The sequence below is a fragment of the Gobius niger genome (genome assembly GCF_951799975.1).
Source record: "Gobius niger genome assembly, chromosome: 20".
In the NCBI taxonomy this organism is placed as follows: Eukaryota; Metazoa; Chordata; class Actinopteri; order Gobiiformes; family Gobiidae; genus Gobius; species Gobius niger.
The window spans coordinates 1,711,119-1,732,041 of NC_136871.1; the positions used below are offsets into that span (position 1 = coordinate 1,711,119).

At 41.6% G+C, this 20,923-nt stretch overlaps 1 protein-coding gene across 1 annotated transcript; it reads left to right on the forward strand.

The window, feature by feature from the left end:
- Positions 1-1,936: 1,936 nt before the first annotated feature.
- On the forward strand, positions 1,937-17,286 carry LOC306979836 (gamma-glutamyl hydrolase). Its single transcript, XM_079578969.1, has 9 exons — positions 1,937-2,079; positions 8,076-8,190; positions 10,382-10,432; positions 10,521-10,605; positions 12,566-12,704; positions 14,298-14,404; positions 15,050-15,140; positions 16,910-17,047; positions 17,130-17,286. The coding sequence occupies exons 1-9, from the start codon at positions 1,968-1,970 to the stop codon at positions 17,249-17,251; spliced, it is 960 nt and encodes a 319-aa protein (XP_079435095.1). The 5' UTR covers positions 1,937-1,967; the 3' UTR covers positions 17,252-17,286.
- Positions 17,287-20,923: the final 3,637 nt, after the last annotated feature.

Here is a 20,923-nt window from a genome sequence, read left to right on the forward strand (position 1 = left end):
CACTTTTTTGTCACATTTTTTCTATCATTCTTTTGTCATGGTTCTGTCACGTTTTTGTGGCCTTTTCGTTGCTTTGTTGTCGTGTTTTTGTCAACTTTTCATCACAGTTTTTGTCACTTTTTTTGAAGCTTTTCCGGCACATTTTTGTTTTCTTTTCATCCTCTTTTGTGTCACCAGAGGTCCCTGTGCTAAAGTGGCTATGATAGTTAGCATCAGAGGTCCCTGTGCTAAAGTGGCTATGAGAGTTAGCATCAGAGGTCTCTATGCTAAAGTGGCCATGATAGTTAGCATCAGAGGTCCCTATGCTAAAGTGGCTATGATAGTTAGCATCAGAGGTCCCTGTGCTAAAGTGGCTATGAGAGTTAGCATCAGAGGTCCCTGTGCTAAAGTGGCTATGAGAGTTAGCATCAGAGGTCCCTATGCTAAAGTGGCAATGAGAGTTAGCATCAGAGGTCCCTATGCTAAAGTGGCTATGAGAGTTAGCATCAGAGGTCCCTATGCTAAAGTGGCTATGAGAGTTAGCATCAGAGGTCCCTGTGCTAAAGTGGCTATGAGAGTTAGCATCAGAGGTCCCTATGCTAAAGTGGCTATGAGAGTTAGCATCAGAGGTCCCTATGCTAAAGTGGCTATGAGAGTTAGCATCAGAGGTCCCTATGCTAAAGTGGCTATGAGAGTTAGCATCAGAGGTCCCTGTGCTAAAGTGGCTATGAGAGTTAGCATCAGAGGTCCCTATGCTAAAGTGGCTATGAGAGTTAGCATCAGAGGTCCCTATGCTAAAGTGGCTATGAGAGTTAGCATCAGAGGTCCTTATGCTAAAGTGGCTATGAGAGTTAGCATCAGAGGTCCCTATGCTAAAGTGGCTATGAGAGTTAGCATCAGAGGTCCCTGTGCTAAAGTGGCTATGAGAGTTAGCATCAGAGGTCCCTATGCTAAAGTGGCTATGAGAGTTAGCATCAGAGGTCCCTATGCTAAAGTGGCTATGAGAGTTAGCATCAGAGGTCCCTATGCTAAAGTGGCTATGAGAGTTAGCATCAGAGGTCCCTGTGCTAAAGTGGCTATGAGAGTTAGCATCAGAGGTCCCTATGCTAAAGTGGCTATGAGAGTTAGCATCAGAGGTCCCTATGCTAAAGTGGCTATGAGAGTTAGCATCAGAGGTCCTTATGCTAAAGTGGCTATGAGAGTTAGCATCAGAGGTCCCTATGCTAAAGTGGCTATGAGAGTTAGCATCAGAGGTCCCTATGCTAAAGTGGCTATGATAGTTAGCATCAGAGGTCCCTATGCTAAAGTGGCTATGAGAGTTAGCATTGAGGCTCCTTTTCCAAACTACTTCCTAACTGACAGACCAATTCGGAAGCTTCTTGTCATGGCGGTCGCTGACGCACATCCGGTTTGGAGTGTGACCTCTTACCAATCTGCTCGTTTCAGACGGGGCCAATGCCACCAGTGTAGACTCACACCTGTAGAGGGTTGTCCTGATTACAGCACCTGTGCAGCATGGTGCATTCAAGGTCCATTGGTAAAATTCATTGTTAAAATACCACTTCATCACAGAGACACATTTTGTAATGACACATAAATGAGCCTTTAATCTGCATCATGTGTTCAGCCCATTATGTCATAGAAACACATAAAGGTAGAATCATTATTATGACATTTAGTTTGAATATGTGTAATATTGTCCATATAAATCACATGGTTTCATATTGTTTATAATAAAATGATGATGATTAGTGAGAAATACTCCTGGATATGACGAGACCGACCAGCTGCTTGTTTCTGTCCTGAGATCTGGCAACCCTTAAAAGCAGAGCCCGTGCGCGCCGCTTCCAGTCCAGCTCCGGTCTCAGTGAACAGCGGAGCCACTTCCTCCTGCAGCCGCTCTGAAGGCACGGACCTCCCGCAGTGTCCCCTCTCCATCCCCGCTCAGGACCTTCTTCTCTCAGTCACTTCCACCTCAGACCCCGCAGATGTTTGGGCCGGTGCTGGCGCTGCTGCTGACGGCCGGGCTCTGCTGCGGTCCCCCGGGGAGCGAGGCGGCTCCCAGCCGGCACCTCAGCCTCAACTACCGCCCCGTGATCGGTAAGGCACACGCGGACACGGCGCGCACATATCCCGCAGGGGAGGAGAGGCGCAGGGCAGGATGCACGCGCTGGAGGGTCTGGAGGGTCTGGAGGGTCTGGAGGGTCTATTATGTAACTCTCCAGAATGTTCCAGATGAGACTAGACATAAAGTAAAGACTGGTCAATGAGCTTCAGCTACAACTGCATTATGTCCACATCTACTTATGTGAGAACTGAGACTCAGCTGTAAAAGCCAGTTTGATCGTCTTTGTAAAATGTGTCTTTTATTCAGCTACATCAGGGCTGGCGAACACGCGGCTCTCGAGCTGCACGCGGCTCTTGGCCAATCAGAGCGCGGCTCTTTGCATGACTGGATAATACAATTCTGCTCTTTACAAGAGTCTTGGTAAATATTTCCCATAAACTGTAAAAGTCTTTACGAATCTTGACCAGAAATCCAACCATGCTCCTACAGACCCTGTTTCCATCTCTACACCTGAGTGAGAGCCCGGATCTCCCTCGTTTCCGAGGCGGTGCGTAAAAGATGCCTGTGCAGCCTCACTCACAGCAGGATGTAGGTTAAAGGAACAGGCAGATCGTGGCTTTGGGATCAGCTTCTGTGTTTCTGATCAGCTGCTCTTTATTTGATGTAATTTGGCTTCATATTCACAGAAAAAGATCTGCATTAGGAAATGGAAAAGCGGAGCTCTTTTGAAGCTTATGATGCGAAGCTCGACATCCTATCGCGGAAATACACAAAGTCATGACTTTTCTTCCACAGTGACTGAAACTGTAACAAATACAACTTAAAACAGACTCTCAGTCGTCCAGAGGCTCCTGGTTAAAGTTTATGAACTTTGTGCAGCCTAGAGTGCGTTCTCTCTGCACAGTCCAGTCAGGATGAAGCTGCACTGAGCGCACAGGCCAGGGGCGGATCAGAGCAGGGGGCTCAGTGGGCAGGGCCCCACATACAAACACACCCCAGCATTAAAAATAAAAAAAAAGTCAGTTTATTTAATATATATTTATTTCAATCTTGGTTATGAGTAAAACCAATACATCTAATACAATTATTGAAAAAAAAGGCCAGGCATAAAGTTATAGTTTATTGTGATTAAATAAAACGGTCACATTCTATTTAATCACAATAAACTATTTTCCCCAGTTCGGCTTTTTATTATTACTGTTTTGATCGGCATCATCAGCAAAAAGAGCGGGAAAAGCAAAATCATTCATATAAATAATAAATAATAATGGTCCCAAAACTGAACCTTGTGGTGCACCATACTCCACAGAATTCCTTTTAGATTCATGTTTTTTTAATACTGGGCTTTACCCAAATCTAAAAGCTTCTCGACTGGAGATCCACAATGCAACGCCTCATTTGAAAGCTAAGACCTACAAAAGTGACGGAAACTTTTTGTCATATTTTTGTTGTGTTTTTCATTATTTTTGTTGTGTTTTTCTCACGTTTTTGTTGACTTTTAATCACATTTTTTGTCACTTTTTTGTTGCTTTTCCAGCACATTTTTGTTTTGTTTTCGTCCTCTTTTTCTCGCTATTTCGATGCTTTTCTTTTTAGCTTTTAGATTAGGGTAAAGCTCGGTTGAGGCGGGACCGGTGGCCCTTCTGTGCTCCTCCAGAATGGACACATGGCCGGTCCGCCCCTGACTTTAAAGCCACACTGCGTAACATTTTGGACTAAACAGAACATGCTCCTAATAAGCAGGAAATGCTGTTACCGCAGTGGTTAATGAAAGAAACTAACCTGTTTAAAGGGTATAAAAGGTATTAAAGGTATTATGCAAAATGTACTTTTTCCAGCTTTCCATCATGTTATTCTGTCACTCCCTCATTAAAAACATGGCTGAAGTGTTGCCTTGGCACATTCACGTATTTCTGAGTAATCTGTAAAAACTCTGATGGCGGCCATTTTAGGGATAGGTTTGCCTGAGTCCTCCTAGGAACGCCCCCACCTCCTGGAGACGCCTCCGAGCTTTGGTCACCAGCCGAGTAACCAACCACTGCTCCTCAGCAGAACCCCCTCCCCACTGATGCCACAGACAGCGTGTGGAGGGGGCGTGTCTAAAGGCTCAGAGGTTCTTAAAGAGACAGAGGCCTATTTCAAGACATTCACTACAGCCATTTTGAGAGAGACATTTTATACAAGGCAGTTATTCTAATTTACTGCATTTACAGACCAACAGAAGGTTTGTCATCATTGTAGTGTGATATAGACTGGTGCTGTGGGACTGACAAAAGCAGAACACCCCCTCTTTAACCTCTTAACTCCCGCCTGAACCGAGAGGATCTTTTTCCCTCACTTCATCAGATTTTATTTTCCATCATTTTTTTGTTGGGTGTTCAACTCATTTTTGTAACTTTTTTTGTCATTTTTTTGGGGTCATTTTTTGTCACATTTTTGTAATTTTTTTGTCACTTTTTTGTCATTTTTTGTCACTTTTTTGTCATTTTTTTAATCAAATTTTTGTAATTTTTTGTCACATTTTTATAATTTTTTTGTCATTTTTTGGTCATTTTTTTTGGTCATTTTTTTACTGCATTTACAGACCAACAGAAGGTTTGTCATCATTGTAGTGAGATATAGACTGGTGCTGTGGGACTGAAAAAAGCAGAACACCCCCTCTTTAAGCTGATAATCCTGGGTTTTATTATTTTAGTCTTAGAATTTAGATCTTGGCGTTTGGTCACATTTGAGCCCCGCCCACTCTGAGTCTCTGTGATTTGATTGGCTGTAGAGTTAGACTTAAGGTCAGACACTGTGATTGACAGTAACATGACGCTAAATAGTGAACCATTTATTTTCACTTGTCCAAGCACATTTTCTCCAGTTCAGCTTTACCCAAATCTAAAAGCTTCTCGACTGGAGCTTGCAGCCTGTAGAGTAACGCCTTGTCTTGAGTTACATTGTCGCCACGTTTTGTCACATTTCAGAAGCATTTTTGTGTTTTCGTCTCTTACGTTAAGTCATATTTTTATCTATTTTCCTCCTTGTTTGTGTCACTGTTTTGACACTTTGTTCAAAAAGCTTTCACATTTGTGTCAAGCCAAACGTTTGAAGTAACTAAAAGCTGCTTTGGACGTGGCCCTGGTGAAGAAACAGGGACATGGACCAGGAGCCTCAGAACTGAGACAGTCCTGGGTTTACTCTTAAGTACAGGAAACATTTCTTTGACAGTAGAACGGAACCTCTTTATGAGATTCCTGCTGGAAAATTTTAAAAGAGCAAAACTTCTGCCTTAGAGCTGGATCTACTGCAGAGCCCGTTTGGAAACACGTCTCCTTCAGTCACGGTTTCAGGCACTCGAAGGGTTTCCACTCCGATGTAAATCAGATTCATTGATTCCCTCTCGACTCTGAGTTGGAAACACAATGATACATATATATTTGAAAAAGAAAAATGTTTGCAGTTAATATCAGTAGTTATATCAGCAAAATATTGAAATAAAGACTTTACAACAAATCAAGCAATACAATAACTAATCCTAGTTCGTAGCAGATACAAATATCAGCTTTTCGTTCAAATACAAGGGAGAAAAGGGAAAACAAACATTTTCAAGATTAGGTGATTCTGAGATTTCCGACTGGAACATTTTAAAAGAGCAAAACTGCAAAAAGTGCCCAACTAAAAACAAGGAAACAAATCTTAAAATAAGACCGTTTGTCTTGTTTTAAGGATAAAATTCTGCCAGTGGGATCAGCATTTTTTTCTTGCTTATTTCTAGAATATTTTTCTCATCATAAAACAAAAAAGAAACACTAAATTTAAGCAAATAAATAGCTAGAATTGAGCAAAATGTCCTCAGAAAATGGAATAATTTAAGGAAAACGTTCTTATTTAGTGCGAAATTGTGGGAAATTTTACTTAAATGTTGCTTGATTTAAGTAAAATGTTCTTAATAAATACTAATATTTAAGGAAAGTATTGCCGCGCCCGGAGACCCGCCTCCATGATGTGGAGCCAGGCTGATGGTCAGAATCACCTGCTGGAGGATTCACCTATTGTACATGTTTTTAGTGGTAGACACGGGGAGAACATGCTCCACACAGAAAGGCCCCGTCCTGGTGGGAATCGAACCCGGGACCTTCGAGCTGTGAAGCTGAGGCTCTAACCGCTGTGCCACCGAGCCGCCACTTTAAAGAATGGAATGTATTATCTCTCTGTGAGAATCAGGTCTTACATTAAGAGTTGTTGATCTTAGTTTTTCTTAAAATAAGAAAAAATATTCTTTGTCTAAAGATGAAGAAGATTCAAAAAGTTTTTCTTTCTGTTACAAGAAAAATCTGCATGTTTTTTTAGAAATGGCTAGATTTTATTTCCTAAAACAAGATTTTTTCTCTCAAGAAAACTTACTTTTTAGGGAAAAAATAAGAACTTATTTCTTTAAAGTAAGACATTATTTACTTGCTTAGAATCCACTTTTTGCAGTGAAAACTTCTGCCTTAGAGCTGGATCACTTGCAGACCCCGTTTGGAAACTCGTCTCCTTCGGTCATGGTTTGGACACTCGAAGGGCGTGACTGTGACTGCGAGTCTCAAAATGGCAGATATGTGTTTATCAGAAAAAGGTTTACAAACTTATTTTTGTAGTGAGTTTCCAGTCGATCAAACTGGTGTCAGATGTTTTAGGCGGTTCAAGCTTCAGCACATTCTGAATGATGAAATGGCGTCAGTGAAACAGGACGTTACAAAACGGGAAACTGTAGAGAAATAGCTGTTGAATTGAACTTATTTGGATACAAACTTGACTGTTATAGTAGTAAAAGCAAAACAAATGAAGAATCATACTATACGTTTGTTTTAGTTTGTTTAGTTTCACCTCAGGCTCTCACGTCTTGTTTGTTTGTGTTTCTAAACCTGGTTGTAAATGACTCGATGGAAGGCAGGCAGAACATCTCCTGAGGCCCAACTCCAGACAAGCTTTGTTCCTCTGTAAAAGCAGACTGGAAGTTCTGAAATATGTTTATGAACTCATCCCAGGCAAGGAACGGATTATTATTGTAAAGTTTAACAACCAGTAAGTTTTACAAATGTTTTACCTTTACATGCAAACTGTGCACTCCAGATAAAGATAAGATCATGGGTGAATTATTAGTTGTTGGGTTTTTCTGCACAAAGTAAGAGGAAATCCTTTTATAGGATTCCAACTGGAGAATTTTAAAAGAGCAAAACTTCTAACTCAAACCAGGATCGAATGCAGACCTGAGTAGAAATCACACCTCTTTCGGTCACGGTTTGGGGACTTAGAGACTCGAGGAAAATGTAAACAGCTGGAGAAATCCCTCCCTCTGCCACTGCAGCTGACAAACATCCAGAGCGTTTCTTTTATTGCTTTGTTGGAGTAACAAGTGAATTTCTCCTTTGTGAGATCAATAAAGTATTTTCTTATCTTATCTTTGCGTCATTGACAGTGAGACACCAATGACCAAACAAGCCATTTGCAAAACACGCACATGTATGTTCCTACGCCCTGGGTTTTATTATTTTAGTCTCAGTTCTTGGATCTTGCCGTTTGGTCACATTTGAGCCCCGCCCACTCTGAGTCTCTGGGATCTGATTGGCTGCAGAGTTACACTGGAGGTCAGACACAGTGAGTGACAGTATCATGACGCTAAATACAGTGAGCTCTTTATTTTCTGTAAAAAGGCTGAGGCCTCATCGCTCTTCAGTCTCAGGAAGTCATGGAGCTTTTGCATTAGAACATAACACTTCTGCTGGATGTAGCAATAAAAGATTGAAATTCCAGTATTCCTTTCTAAGAAGTATGAAAAATCATTCAAGTAAATTCCCATGTAAAGTGAGGAGGTTGGAAGGGCCGGACCAGTTTATTTTGGGACCGTGAGGCTGAAGATGCTAACGGTTCCATAGAGCGTGACTCCTCGACCACAAACTACATTTCTAAGCTTCGTAGTCTTTTGCAGACTGGGCGAGCTGACACACGCAGCCACATACCACCAAGGCTTTTTTTAACTCGGTGACGTGTTGTTTTTCAGGTATTTTGGCCCAGGAGAACCATCCGAGGGACCCGTCCCCACACGGCACCTCCTACATCGCTGCTTCATACGTCAAGTACATAGAGAGTGCAGGCGCTAGAGTGGTTCCCATAAGGTACAGCCAGGGCATCTTCAGTGTGTGTTTGGTGAATGAATGAAAAGGGATGCACTGCTCGTATTGTGTTTGATCTAACATAGATAGTGGTAAGAGATACAAGATGTTATTTGATCTCAGTAACGGCAGCTTCACCATTGGGAAGGTGCACAAGTGTCGTGACTCTGAGTTGTCCTGAATGTGGAGACACTGACTCATTTTATTTCATTAGTTATTTGGTCAGGACGGTGGATGTTAATGAACATACATGTATGTAAACACGCCACACGCCTCTGAAACACAGTCTCAGTCCCAGATAGCAAGCCGATGTGGCCCACATCAGGCAAAGATGTGGCACTTGTGGCATTGGTGTGGCCCGCGGGAAACAGATGTAAACCAGAAGTGGGCCATGTAAAACATAACAACACATGGCCCATTAATGGAATAACGTTTATGGGCCACTTATGGCAAAGACATGGCACGTGTGGCCTCAATATCTCCAGATAAACCAGCAGTTAACCAAATGTGGCCCACATGCAAATGACCAACTATGGCCCATTAATGAAAACACATATATGGGCCACTTATGGCAAAGACATGGCAGTTCCAGGATAGTTTAAACCGGAATAACCAGAGGCAAACCAAATATGGCCCATATACAAAATATCAAAAATGGCCCAAAAATGGCAAAACATCTGTGGGCCAATGGTGGCAAACATGTGTACCATCAGTGGGCCATGTCTGGACCACCTTTGAATAATTTGGTTTACTACTGGCTAAGAGTTGGGCCTGTTCTGGGTTTATTGTGGGCCAGATGTGGTAACCGGATATGGACCGCGTTATGGCCGATAATCCACGCGGTATGTGGGCCAAATCAACGTGTCTGATGTGGGCCACATCTGGGCCATACCAATTTTGCTATCTGGGGTCATCCTGGCCTTGTCCATGTTTTCAGTGGACACAATGTGGACACAATGTTTTCAGTGGTACACAATGTTTTCAGTGGTACACAATGTTTTCAGTGGTACACAATGTACCCAAACCAGTCCAGGTTCAGGCAGAGAAGGCCAGATTGTAGCCCTGGGTCCGTCATCCTCCATGTGACCTCTGAAACACTCTGTCATCCTGGAAACCGGAGCCCCGGAGGAAACGTACACAGGGAGAACATGCAAACTCCACACAGAAAGGCCCCGTCCAGGTGGGAATTGAACCCGGGACCTTTGAGCCTTTGAGACCTTTGACCCGGGACCTAACCGCTGCTCCACATTGATCCACTTATCCACTAGAGATGACTAAGATACCCAAAGCACATGATGTGATAAAAACACAACGTACCCAAACTTTAACACAGAGGTGGTTAGAGAAGGCAAAATATTTACTCAAGTGTAGGGCTGGGCACCACTACACCAGGGTTCATTTTGACAACATATTTTGATGTTTTAGTCTTTTGACTAAAATGTAATTTAATTTTAGTCGAGATTTAGTCAAAAAAATCGTTTCTATTTTAGTCTAGTTTTAGTCGACTAAAATTGCAAGTAAATTTAGTCGACTTTGTATTAATAATATTGATTCTAATCATATTTAATGTTGTTCCTCTGCTTCATGGAGCTGCTCCACATGAACAAAGCTCAGAGCTGATCCTTTAAACATGATCTGAGGCTCTTTCAGACGCTCAATACAAGTGTGGATGATTTTAGTCTCTCCTTTTCATTTTTATTTAGTCTTATTTTAGTCGACTCAAATATCAGGACATTTTAGTCACAGTTTTAGTTTCATGAGAAACTTTTCATTTAGTTTTAGTCCAATTTCAGTCGTCACAAATAACACTTTGACTAAAATAAAACTAAATATTTTAGTCGACGAGATTAACACTGCACTACACAAAAAGTTTAGGTACTGGTATTGAAAAATATAGTATGTAAAGCAGGTACAGGATATGATTATTAAAGAACTTTAACTGTATCACTTAGCATTGACAGGTTTTCCTTGGACATGATTGAGGGGAGTCCTGTTATCGGTCTCCTGCTTGAAAAGTTTAAAAGAGCAAAGCTTCAACTCCACAGGTTTCCAAAGCTCTGTCCTCACTTCCACTCGTGTTTCCTTCTGCCACGGTTTCAGGGCGTGTTCGAACCACACATTTACATTCGCTGCCGTTCTGTCTGTGTTATTGTTATGCAAACGTTGTGCGTCACCTTCTCCCTCTGTCTTACAGAATAAACAGAACAGAGGCTGAGTACGAGAAGCTCTTCAACTCCATAAACGGGTTAGTCCAGTCTATCATAGCAAACACTGAGGCAGCAGGACGCACTGGTCAGGTCATTGTAGTGATGCAGTGGTGTATGTTGTTGCAGGTTGTTGCTGCCAGGGGGCGACGTTGACATTCAGAGTTCCTTGTTCACGCAGGCTGCCAAGATTTTCTACAAGTTGGTGCTGAAGGTACATGAGTTATATGTGGGAAGAGATTGTAGCGCAAAACCAGTGCATTGTTTGAGTCGTTTTATAAAGTAACTGTACTTCTAGTTGTAATTGTACTCTTAGGCCACCGTTTTTCCATACTGAGATATGTTCTTACCTGAGCTTTGACGAGTTCTTTAGGACCTGTCTGATCTTCCCTCGTGCCTTCAGTCACGTAAACACAGCGCAGACGGCGTTAGCATTTAGCCTCTCCCTCTCTCCTCTATAGCTCCAAAACAGGTCAAGATAGAAGCTACCAAGCTCTTCCACGTTTTCCCTATTTAAATATGGTTACGTGAAGTGTTCCACTACAAAGTATAATTACACACAATTAAAAGGGGGGACTATATATCAAGCATTGGCTTAAATGACTTGAACTGAGGAAATGTTTCTTGTTTTGAGCGGTTTTCACTCATTTAGACACTTTTCCTGATCGGACCGAGTTTCCTTTGCTTGTTTGAGGACATTTCAGACCAGTTCTAGGGTAAATCTCGCTTGAAATAAGAAAGTAAAATTGCCAATGAGATGAGAACAATTTTCTTTCCCCATTGGCAAAGAAAATGACCTGAAATAAGGACGAAACGTATCGAAACGAGTCAGAAACATCTCAGAACAAGTGAAATAATCTGGGACAAATGCCCAACAACTTCTTAACCAGTCAAAACAACTAAAATTTGGGTTATTATGCTCAAATTGAGATGTTTATACTGATCTAGTTAAATACTTTTGGCAGTGTAATACCAGGAGTAGTTTGGCATCCGCACAGTAAAGTGAAGATTACTGCGCGGATGCCAAACTACTCCTGGTATTATTACGCCTTACAATATAGTCCCCCCTTTTATCCGCTTAGAAAATCCACATTGTTTAATTGTGTGTAATTATACTTTGTAGTGGAACACTTCACGTAACCATATTTAAATAGGGAAAACGTGGAAGAGCTTGGTAGCTTCTATCTTGACCTGTTTTGGAGCTATAGAGGAGAGAGGGAGAGGCTAAATGCTAACGCCGTCTGCGCTGTGTTTACGTGACTGAAGATCAGACAGGTCCTAAAGAACTCGTCACAGCTCAGGTAAGAACATATCTCAGTGTGGAAAAACGCTGGCCTGTTCCTTTAAAGAAATTGACCAAAAATGTGACAAAAAAATGACAAAAAAATGGACTAAAAAATGACAAAAAATGACAAAAAAATGACAAAAAATGACAAAAAATGATTTTAAAAAAATGACACAAATTGACAAAAAAATTGACAAAAAAATGACAAAAAATGACAAAAAAATAATGACAAAAAATGATAAAAAAAATGACAAAAAATGACAAAAAAATGACAAAAAATGACAAAAAATGACAAAAAATGACAAAAAAATGACAAAAAATGACAAAAAAATAATGACAAAAAATGACAAAAAAAAAATGACAAAAAATGACAAAAAAATGACAAAAAATGACAAAAAATGACAAAAAATGACAAAAAAATGACAAAAAATGACAAAAAAACGACAAAAAAATAATGACAAAAAATGACAAAAAAAAAATGACAAAAAAATGACAAAAAAATGACAAAAAATGACAAAAAATGACAAAAAATGACAAAAAATGACAAAAAATGACAAAAAAATGACAAAAAATGACAAAAAATGACAAAAAAATGACAAAAAAACGAGAAGAGCAAGAAACCGTGGAAGAGCTTAGTAGCTTCTATCTTGACCTGTTTTGGAGCTATAGAGGAGAGAGGGAGAGGCTAAATGCTAACGCCGTCTGCGCTGTGTTTACGTGACTGAAGATCAGACAGGTCCTAAAGAACTCGTCACAGCTCAGGTAAGAACATATCTCAGTGTGGAAAAACGCTGGCCTGTTCCTTTAATACAGTGAAATGGCAATCTCTGCATGATAAACAACTGGTCAAGACTATAATAACACTGTTCTTTTGTCATGTCCTCTCCAGGCGAACGATGCGGGCGACTTCTTCCCGCTGTGGGGCACCTGCCAGGGCCTCCAGCAGCTGACTGTGCTGACGGCCAACAAGTTCCTCCTGACAAACACGCACACGGCGTCGGTGGCTCTGCCCCTCGCTTTCACCCCAGGTATTAATGACTATTGTAAAGGATGGCAGCCCAACACAAAAAGGGACATTTTTCTTCCTCTTTGTCTTGCGTCTGCGGATGGCCGTCTTGAACCGGTGATTCGCCGCTGTTTCAAAGTCCCAAAGCGCATGTGTTGTTTCGAAACACTTCACTAGGGGGCGTCTGTGTTGAACCTTGGTTAGCGTTAGTGTTATGTGTGAGTGCGCTCAGATGGCGGAGTTGGTAAAGTTGCTGCACTTGGAAACACTGCTTGTTTATGTAGTGTGGGTTTGAATCCCAGCTCTGCCAGTTTGCTATTTGTCACTCTGAACAACAGTCCTCTCAGCTTTATGTTTAAAGAGGGGGTGTTCTGCTTTTGTCAGTCCCATAGCACCAGTCTATATCTCACTACAATGATGACAAACCTTCTGTTGGTCTGTAAATGCAGTAAATCAGAATAACTGCCTTGTATAAAATGTCTCTCTCAAAATGGCTGTAGTGAATGTCTTGAAATAGGCCTCTGTCTCTTTAAGAACCTCTGGCCCTTTCAGACACGCCCCCTCCACACGCTGTCTGTGGCATCAGTGGGGAGGGGGTTCTGCTGAGGAGGCGTCTCCAGGAGGTGGGGGCGTTCCTAGGAGGACTCAGGCAAACCTATCCCTAAAATGGCCGCCATCAGAGTTTTGACAGATTACTCAGAAATACGTGAATGTGCCAAGGCAACACTTCAGCCATGTTTTTAATGAGGGAGTGACAGAATAACATGATGGAAAGCTGGAAAAAGTCCATTTTGCAGAATACCCCCCTTTAAATAATTGTTTGGGCATGTGTTTTATGAAAATCCATCCATCCATCCCAGACACCCTGCGAAGGAAACTCATTTCGGCCGCTTGTATTCGCGATCTCGTCCTTTCGGTCATTACCCAAATCTCATGACCATAGGTGAGGGCGGGGACGGGGTTTTATGAAAATGTATTGGCAAAAAGAAGCATTGAGTTGGAGGAAACAGTTGCTTCATTGATTTATTTTTCTAGTACCACTGCAAGAACAAAAGCACATTCAGGAAATGTCCATATTTCAGTGACAAATCAAATCAAATAGAATGGGGTTTTATTTCAGTCGCAGATGTGTCAATAACATGGTTGAATCCTGAAACACTGTCAATGCTGTTGTGATGCCACTTTGCCACTAGATGTCACTGTGGAGTGATTGTTTCAAACTGAGGCACCGGCGCAATCGCTTGAGCTGCTTTGGAATTTCATGAAGGTTCATTTTGCCCATCCCTACTTACGTGTTGATAAGTCTTTTCGTCATTATTTCTGATAAAGAGCAAGTTCAAGAAGGACTCATTATTCTTACTCCTTCCAGAACATGAAGAAGGTGGAGACTTGGTTCATCCATGTTCTCTGCTACTGATGACTGTTCACTGTTTCTTCTAGAGACAGTGAGGGAAGGAGTTTGATCTGAGTGGTTATGTTTTCTGTATTAGGGACATGTAAAAATGTGCAGCTTTGAAACTTTTACTGTGGTTTTCGAGGCGCTGACGGTAAAATCCTCCTGTTGAGACGACACCATGCGTCTAAAATATATGTGTTTTTTTGCTGTGTTTTTCAGCGGCCCAGTCCAGTCGTCTTTTCAAACATTTCCCCAAGAACCTGCTCGCGTCTCTGTCACAAGAAAACATCACTGCCAACTTTCACCGCTGGAGCCTCTCCCTTCAGGTAAAACACTTGTAAAATGTGTGGCCCGGTTGATGGTGTCGTTCCTCCGTTTCCTCATTTCTATGGCTTCTTTTATCCAGCGTTTGAATTTATTGGTTTCCGATCCAATGACCCGAGCCTCGTCCCAGTCCATGATGTGGTTGTTTCTTTTGCAGTTGGTCCGAAATAGCTGCTTTTAAATTCTCCTGTTCTGCCTTTTGAAAAAGATGACGGCCTGCAGATGGCCAAAGATCTTTAACATCTCTAACCTTAGTGTCTGACAAAACGAACCTAAAAAGTGATACGAGGAAAATACTAGATTAAAATTGAGCAGCTAAAAAGCTAAATGCTTAGTGTCTGCTTCATATCCAGCGAAACAAAACAAAGTGGGCTCTGCTTGGGTTTGCCCACCTGGCTATCAGTGGGTTTGTCCGCAGTTTCCATGTGGGCCCCATGTGTGTCGGCCCATGTGGGTTTACATTAGAGCTCTTTAGATCAGAGTGACAGTAACACGACACTCAATACATTGTGCTCTTATGGTTTTTCTATAAAAAGGCTGAGGCCTCATTGCTCTTCAGTCACAGACAGGCAGGTGAAGAAGGAAGTCATGGTGAAAATATACTGATAAAATAGACACATATCATCATTATATCATATTTTTCGCAGAATTTCAGCAGCGACGCCGCGCTCAAGGGGTTTTACAAGATCCTGTCCACAAACACCGACGGAAAGATCGAATTCATCTCCACTATGGAAGGTAAGTCCCTCAGCAGAGTGTTGTGTTGACTCAATGGTCACTCTGATTTCACACATCGGCAACACAAGAAAAGGCTCATGAGACAGAAGGTTCAGTATCATGAGTGACATTCTCAACCTACAACCAACCAACCCATCCCCTATTCATAAACCTGCAAACATTGAAATTCTATGATTTAGTAGATTTGTATACAATAAAAATGATGTTCAAAGTAAAAAATAAACTTGTGTCACAAACACTACAAAATATGTTCACCGTCAGACAGAGCCGGTCTGAGCTCAGAGGAGATGTTTGTAAAGAAAACATTTCAAACAAACACCATGAGATTTTGTGTTTCTATTGAACTGGAGGAAAATGCGCTCGGTGAGGGCGGGGGATAAGAGGGTCGATCACAAACAGGAGAATCACTTCTACTTTTTTGTTTTGCTTTGTGAAGACATTTTGTGAAAACCAAACTCTTCTGGCAGTTGTGTCTCGTCCACCAGGTGGCAGCATCACACCACACTCAGCCACTCATGTTCTTTGGTTTTCAAATTTTCTTTCTTTTTTTTTTTGCAGACAGAGAAAAGTGGCAGACCCGGACATTAGCAATACCAGAGCCGTGGGAAGATGTTTTAGTTAGGGGGCGCTGAGGGACAAAATGTACCCCCAAAATACTTTTTCTGTGCATAAATCCTATTGATTAACCTCTTAACTCCCGCCTGAACCGAGAGCATTTTCTCCAGTTCAGCTTTACCCAAATCCTGTAGGCCAGTGTAACGCCTCATTTGAAAGACCTACAAAACTAAATTGATCTTTTTCCTCACGTCACATTTTTTTTTATCACTTTTTTTGTCGGGCAGTCGTCTCATTTTCGTCAAAGTCAAAGCATTTTTTTGTCAAATTCTTGTCACTTTTTCGTCCATTTTTTCCTCAACTTTTCTTCAAATTTTTCTCACTTTTTTGTCCATTTTTGTCATTTTTTGTCATTTTTTTGTCACTTTTTCGTCCATTTTTTGTCACTTTTTCGTCCATTTTTTTGTCACTTTTTCGTCCATTTTTTCCTCAACTTTTCTTCAAATTTTTCTCACTTTTTTGTCCATTTTTGTCATTTTTTGTCATTTTTTTGTCACTTTTTCGTCCATTTTTTTGTCACTTTTTCGTCCATTTTTTGTCACTTTTTCATCCATTTTTTTGTCACTTTTTCGTCCATTTTTTCCTCACATTTTTGTCACATTTTCGTGACTTTTTTTGTCACTTTTTCGTCAAATTATTTGCATTTTTTTGTCAAATTCTTATCACTTTTTCGTCCTTTTTTTCGCAATTTTTCATCAAATTTTTCTCTTTTTTGTCAAATTTTTGTCCATTTTTGGCATTTTTTGTAAAGTTTTCGTCACTTTTTCGTCAAATTATTCACATTTTTTTGTCAATTTTTTCTTAACTTTTCGGCAAATTTTTCTCGCTTTTTTGTAATTTTTTTGTCAAATTCTTATCACTTTTTCGTCCTTTTTTTTGGCAATTTTTCGTCAATGTTTTCTCACTTTTTTCACATTTTCGTCCTTGTTTTCGTCTCAGTTTTGTCGCCATTTTTAACACCTTTTTTCCAGAAGCTTTTGGACTGGGATAAACCTGGAGAAAATGTGCTCGGTTCCGGTGGGAGTTAAGGGTTTAATATTGCCTGCAGTTCCCAAACTATCCACCAGTGTGTGCTGCCGCGCCCTCAGCACCCTGGGTTCCCACGGCCTCGAGCAGTACCATGTGTTAACCCCTTGCCATTCTGTCATCGTCAGCGTACCGTTACCCGATCTACGCCGTGCAGTGGCACCCGGAGAAGACCCCCTTCGAGTGGATCGACAAGCCCGGGATGGTCCACTCTTCAAACGCCGTGCAGGTCTCCTTCCACACAGCCAGCTTCTTTGTCTCTGAAGGTAACAGAGTAGTTTTCCTTCAGCGATGTTAGACCTAAACCCACATGAACTCTCTGAGAAATCCCTGCTCTGTGTCTTCCAGCCAGGAAGAATCAGCACAAGTTTTCCAGTCCGGAGGAGGAGGACAACGCTCTCATCTACAACTACGACGCGCACTATAAGAAAAAGTCTTTTTACTTTGTGCAGGCCTACTACTTCGACTGACGCTGCTGTTCGAAAGCTACTGCTCTGAGGAACGTCCATGTTCATTCCACAGATCACATTACGCACACCAGCTCTATTTTTGATCATTGAATGTAACCTGGATGCTAGCACAGGAAGTATAAAATGGGAAAAGCAAAATCCAGTGAAACATCATAGTCACCTGCACTAAGTTTGTTTTTTTCTATTTTTGATGTCATTGTTTTTTATATGAGAAATCCAGAATAAAAAAGGCACAGGAGTCATATTTGTCCAGTCAAAGAGGCATCATTTGAGCTACTGTAATGAACTATTAACCTGCACTTTGTTGTATATAATAATTTTCATACTTGCAAACCGAACTAAACTCACGCTTCAATATGTTATTCTTACATCCAGCAAGAAAATAAACATTCTAACCATTGTAAAATTCAAAATAAAGCTCACACAGACTGTCACGGTTTAGCGTCATTTTACTGTCACTAACAGAGAAACCACTCAGATCAAACTCCTTCCCTCACTCTGTCATGAAGAAACAGTGAACAGTCATCAGTAGCAGAGAACATGGATGAACCAAGTCTCCACCTTCTTCATGTTCAGGAAGGAGTATCACCAACTCTTCATCGTGGGCAGCGAGACCACACACTTTAGAAACACATTTCTCAAGTCTCAAACTATAGAAATGATCCCTGAAAGTATAGTCTTAACTCTATAGTGTCTCTGCAGTGGCTCTAGTGTGACAGGGCTGTGTCTCTGTGTTCTGGTCCAGGCTCAGAGAAACAAGAAAGTATGTAGAAGGTAAAGGAAAAGTGGTGATGAAGAGGAAGTTCTGAGGAAATGAACATTGAGAGAAGGCTGAGGAGGAGTGGAGAGGTGTGATATTCTCATGCAAGTCTTGATTTGCATCTACAATTACTTTATCCTTTGATATTCAGCAAAATGTTTGTGTTGTGTGTGTGTGTGCTGTGGGCGTGTCTTGGTGTGGCAGCACAGGTGTTGAGAATCAGCTCAGGGAACTCTACTTAAGTACTCGCACAAGGCATTTTCTTCTTTCTTACTTTTTCACTGTAGATTGGTTTGTAATTAGTTAATTTACTCATGTATGTGCACTCATTATTTTTTTTACTACATATTTGAGTTTCAGAATATGATATGACTCTTACCTGCAGCAGAAGTCTGAAGTTCTGTCTAAAGCAGAAGCTCCATGACTTCCTTCTTCACTTCTCAGTCTGTGACTGAAGAGCAATGAGGCCTCAGACTTTTTACTGGAAACAAAGAGCTCACTGTGTTTAGCCTCATGTTACTGTCACTCATGTCTGACCTAAAGTCTCACTCTGAAGAAAGTCAACTCACATTTACACTGAGAAGGTTGGAAGGGCGCCCCCTTGTGTCCCAGAGACAAAGGCCTATTTCAAGACATTCACTACAGCCATTTTCAGAGAGACATTTTATACATGGCAGTTATTCTAATTTACTGCATTTACAGACCAACAGAAGGTTTGTCATCATTGTAGTGAGATATAGACTGGTGCTATGGGACTGAAAACACAATAATTGTAAGTGTAATGTATTATTTCCTTGCACAATCAAAGATGGAATCCTTTTATAGGATTCCTGCTGGAAAATTTCAAAAGAGCAAAACTTCTAACTCTCATGAGGATCAAATGCAGACCTGAGTAGAAATCACACGTCTTTCGGTCACGGTTTGGGGACTTAGAGACTGGAGGAAAATGTAAATAGCTGGAGAAATCCCTCCCTCTCTGTCACTGCAGCTGACAAACATCCAGAGCATTTCTTTAAAATGCCACAACACCACCCCAGGGGTTTCACCTAGAGATTTTACTGAATACAGACAGACAAAGCTCGTTCTGAAGGCAATGTTCATATTACAAAAGATTGCTTTATTTTTCTATAAGTTAAAACATCTTTTTGTGTTTATTGAGTTCCATTTCGAAGCGCACAATTTGTTACCTTTAATTTGGATTTTCTGAGGACTTTTTAGTCGCTGGGTTAGTTTTTCAGATGAATAAACCCCTGGGCATAAAACAGCGTCAGAATGGCCAAAACTGTTAGCCGCGAGTTAGCATCGTTAGCCTGTATGTTGTAAACACTGCAGACGCTGCAGCACGAACAACATTAAGCTCTGGTTAAATCCAGCTCAGACTCTGGTTTAGAGAGCGCAGTCTGTAATAAAGTCAGCTCTATGTGGAATATTGTGTTTACACTAAACAATTCTACAGTTTGTTGCTTCTTCTCTCCTCAGCTGAGAGCTGCGCCTCGTAGCTGCGCCTTGTAGCTGCGCCTCGTCGCTGCGCTGGCTGCACGTCAAATGGAATCGGTTTCTGGTATCGGGACCTCATGAATGAGTACGAGTATGTGGTATCGGCCCGGTACCTGATACTGGTGTCGGTATCGGTGCATCCCTAGAAGAAGCCCATTTAGGGCAATGAGAGACGATAAGCTGAGGAGGAGTGGAGAGGCGTGATCTGATGACACAAGTCTTGATTCGTATCTGCAATGATTTTACCCTTTGATGCACAGCGAAATAGAACAAGGAAAATGTGGGGACAAGTTTTGGCGATGTTCAAATGATTATTTCTTAATTTCAGAGTGACCACTCAGATCAAACTCCTTCCCTCACTGTCTCCAGGAGAAACAATGAACAGTCATCAGTAGCAGAGAACATGGATGAACCAAGTCTCCACCTTCTTCATGTTCAGGAAGGAGTGTCACCAACTCTTCATCGTTGGCAGCGAGACCACACACTTTAGAAACACATTTCTCAAGTCTCAAACTATAGAAATGATCCCTGAAAGTATAGTCTTAACTCTATAGTGTCTCTTCAGTGGCTCTAGTGTGACAGGGCTGTGTCTCTGTGTTCTGGTCCAGGCTCAAATGCAAAACCAGGAGATAATATGTAATTAGGGAAAGTGCCCTCATAGAAAACAAGTTTACGAAGTTGTGGTGGTGAAGAGAAAGTTGGCTTTGAATAGATGAAGAAGATGTTGCATGAGCTGAATTGCTTTCTGCTGCGAGATCTGCGAGAAGTTTTTGTATGTCCAGCTTTCATATTGTCTAATGACCAGAGTACAGCATCTTTGTGTTTGTGACGTACTTGGTTTGCGCTCGTCATCGACTACTTTCTTGTCAATGTTGCGCCTTGCCTGGATTTTTCACCTTTTTTCACACGAGCAGTTACAAATGTGCCGCTTTTGCGGCACACGCCTATTTCACCGGACAGGGCGTGGTGCCGGGATTCCCACCATTACTGTCTAATGCATGGGGAGCGCTCTGCGCTCTGTTTCTTGAGCGCTGCGCGCTTTTCGGGACGTGCGCTATGCGCACGTCTTTCTTCAGTGCGCTCTGCGCACTGCCGTACAATTACAATAGGCCCGAGCCCTGCCAGGCCGCTCGGGCCTAAATAGAAAACCGTTTATTGTCTACCATACACAAGGACGGCAGAAATTTGCCTTTGGTGCAAATTAAGCTTGTTTGACCATATGGCATTAAATGTAGACAAAACGAAAAAACTTACAGTATGTTTTTTTGTTAGTTTGTTGAGTTTTACCTTAGGCTCTCATGTCTTGTCTTGTTGTTTGTTTGTGTGGCTATAACTGACTATGTAAATCACTCAATGGATGGCAGGCAGAACATCTCCTGAGGCCCAACTCCAGACTTTGTTCTTCTAGTTGTGAT

Excerpts from the sequence above, each read along its gene's own strand:
- LOC306979836 (XM_079578969.1), top strand. The coding sequence starts at position 1,968 with ATGTTTGGGCCGGTGCTGGCGCTGCTGCTGACGGCCGGGCTCTGCTGC. Across the intron at positions 2,080-8,075 it reads CAACTACCGCCCCGTGATCG|GTATTTTGGCCCAGGAGAAC; the intron begins GTAAGGCACACG and ends GTTGTTTTTCAG. Across the intron at positions 12,705-14,297 it reads GCCCCTCGCTTTCACCCCAG|CGGCCCAGTCCAGTCGTCTT; the intron begins GTATTAATGACT and ends TGTGTTTTTCAG.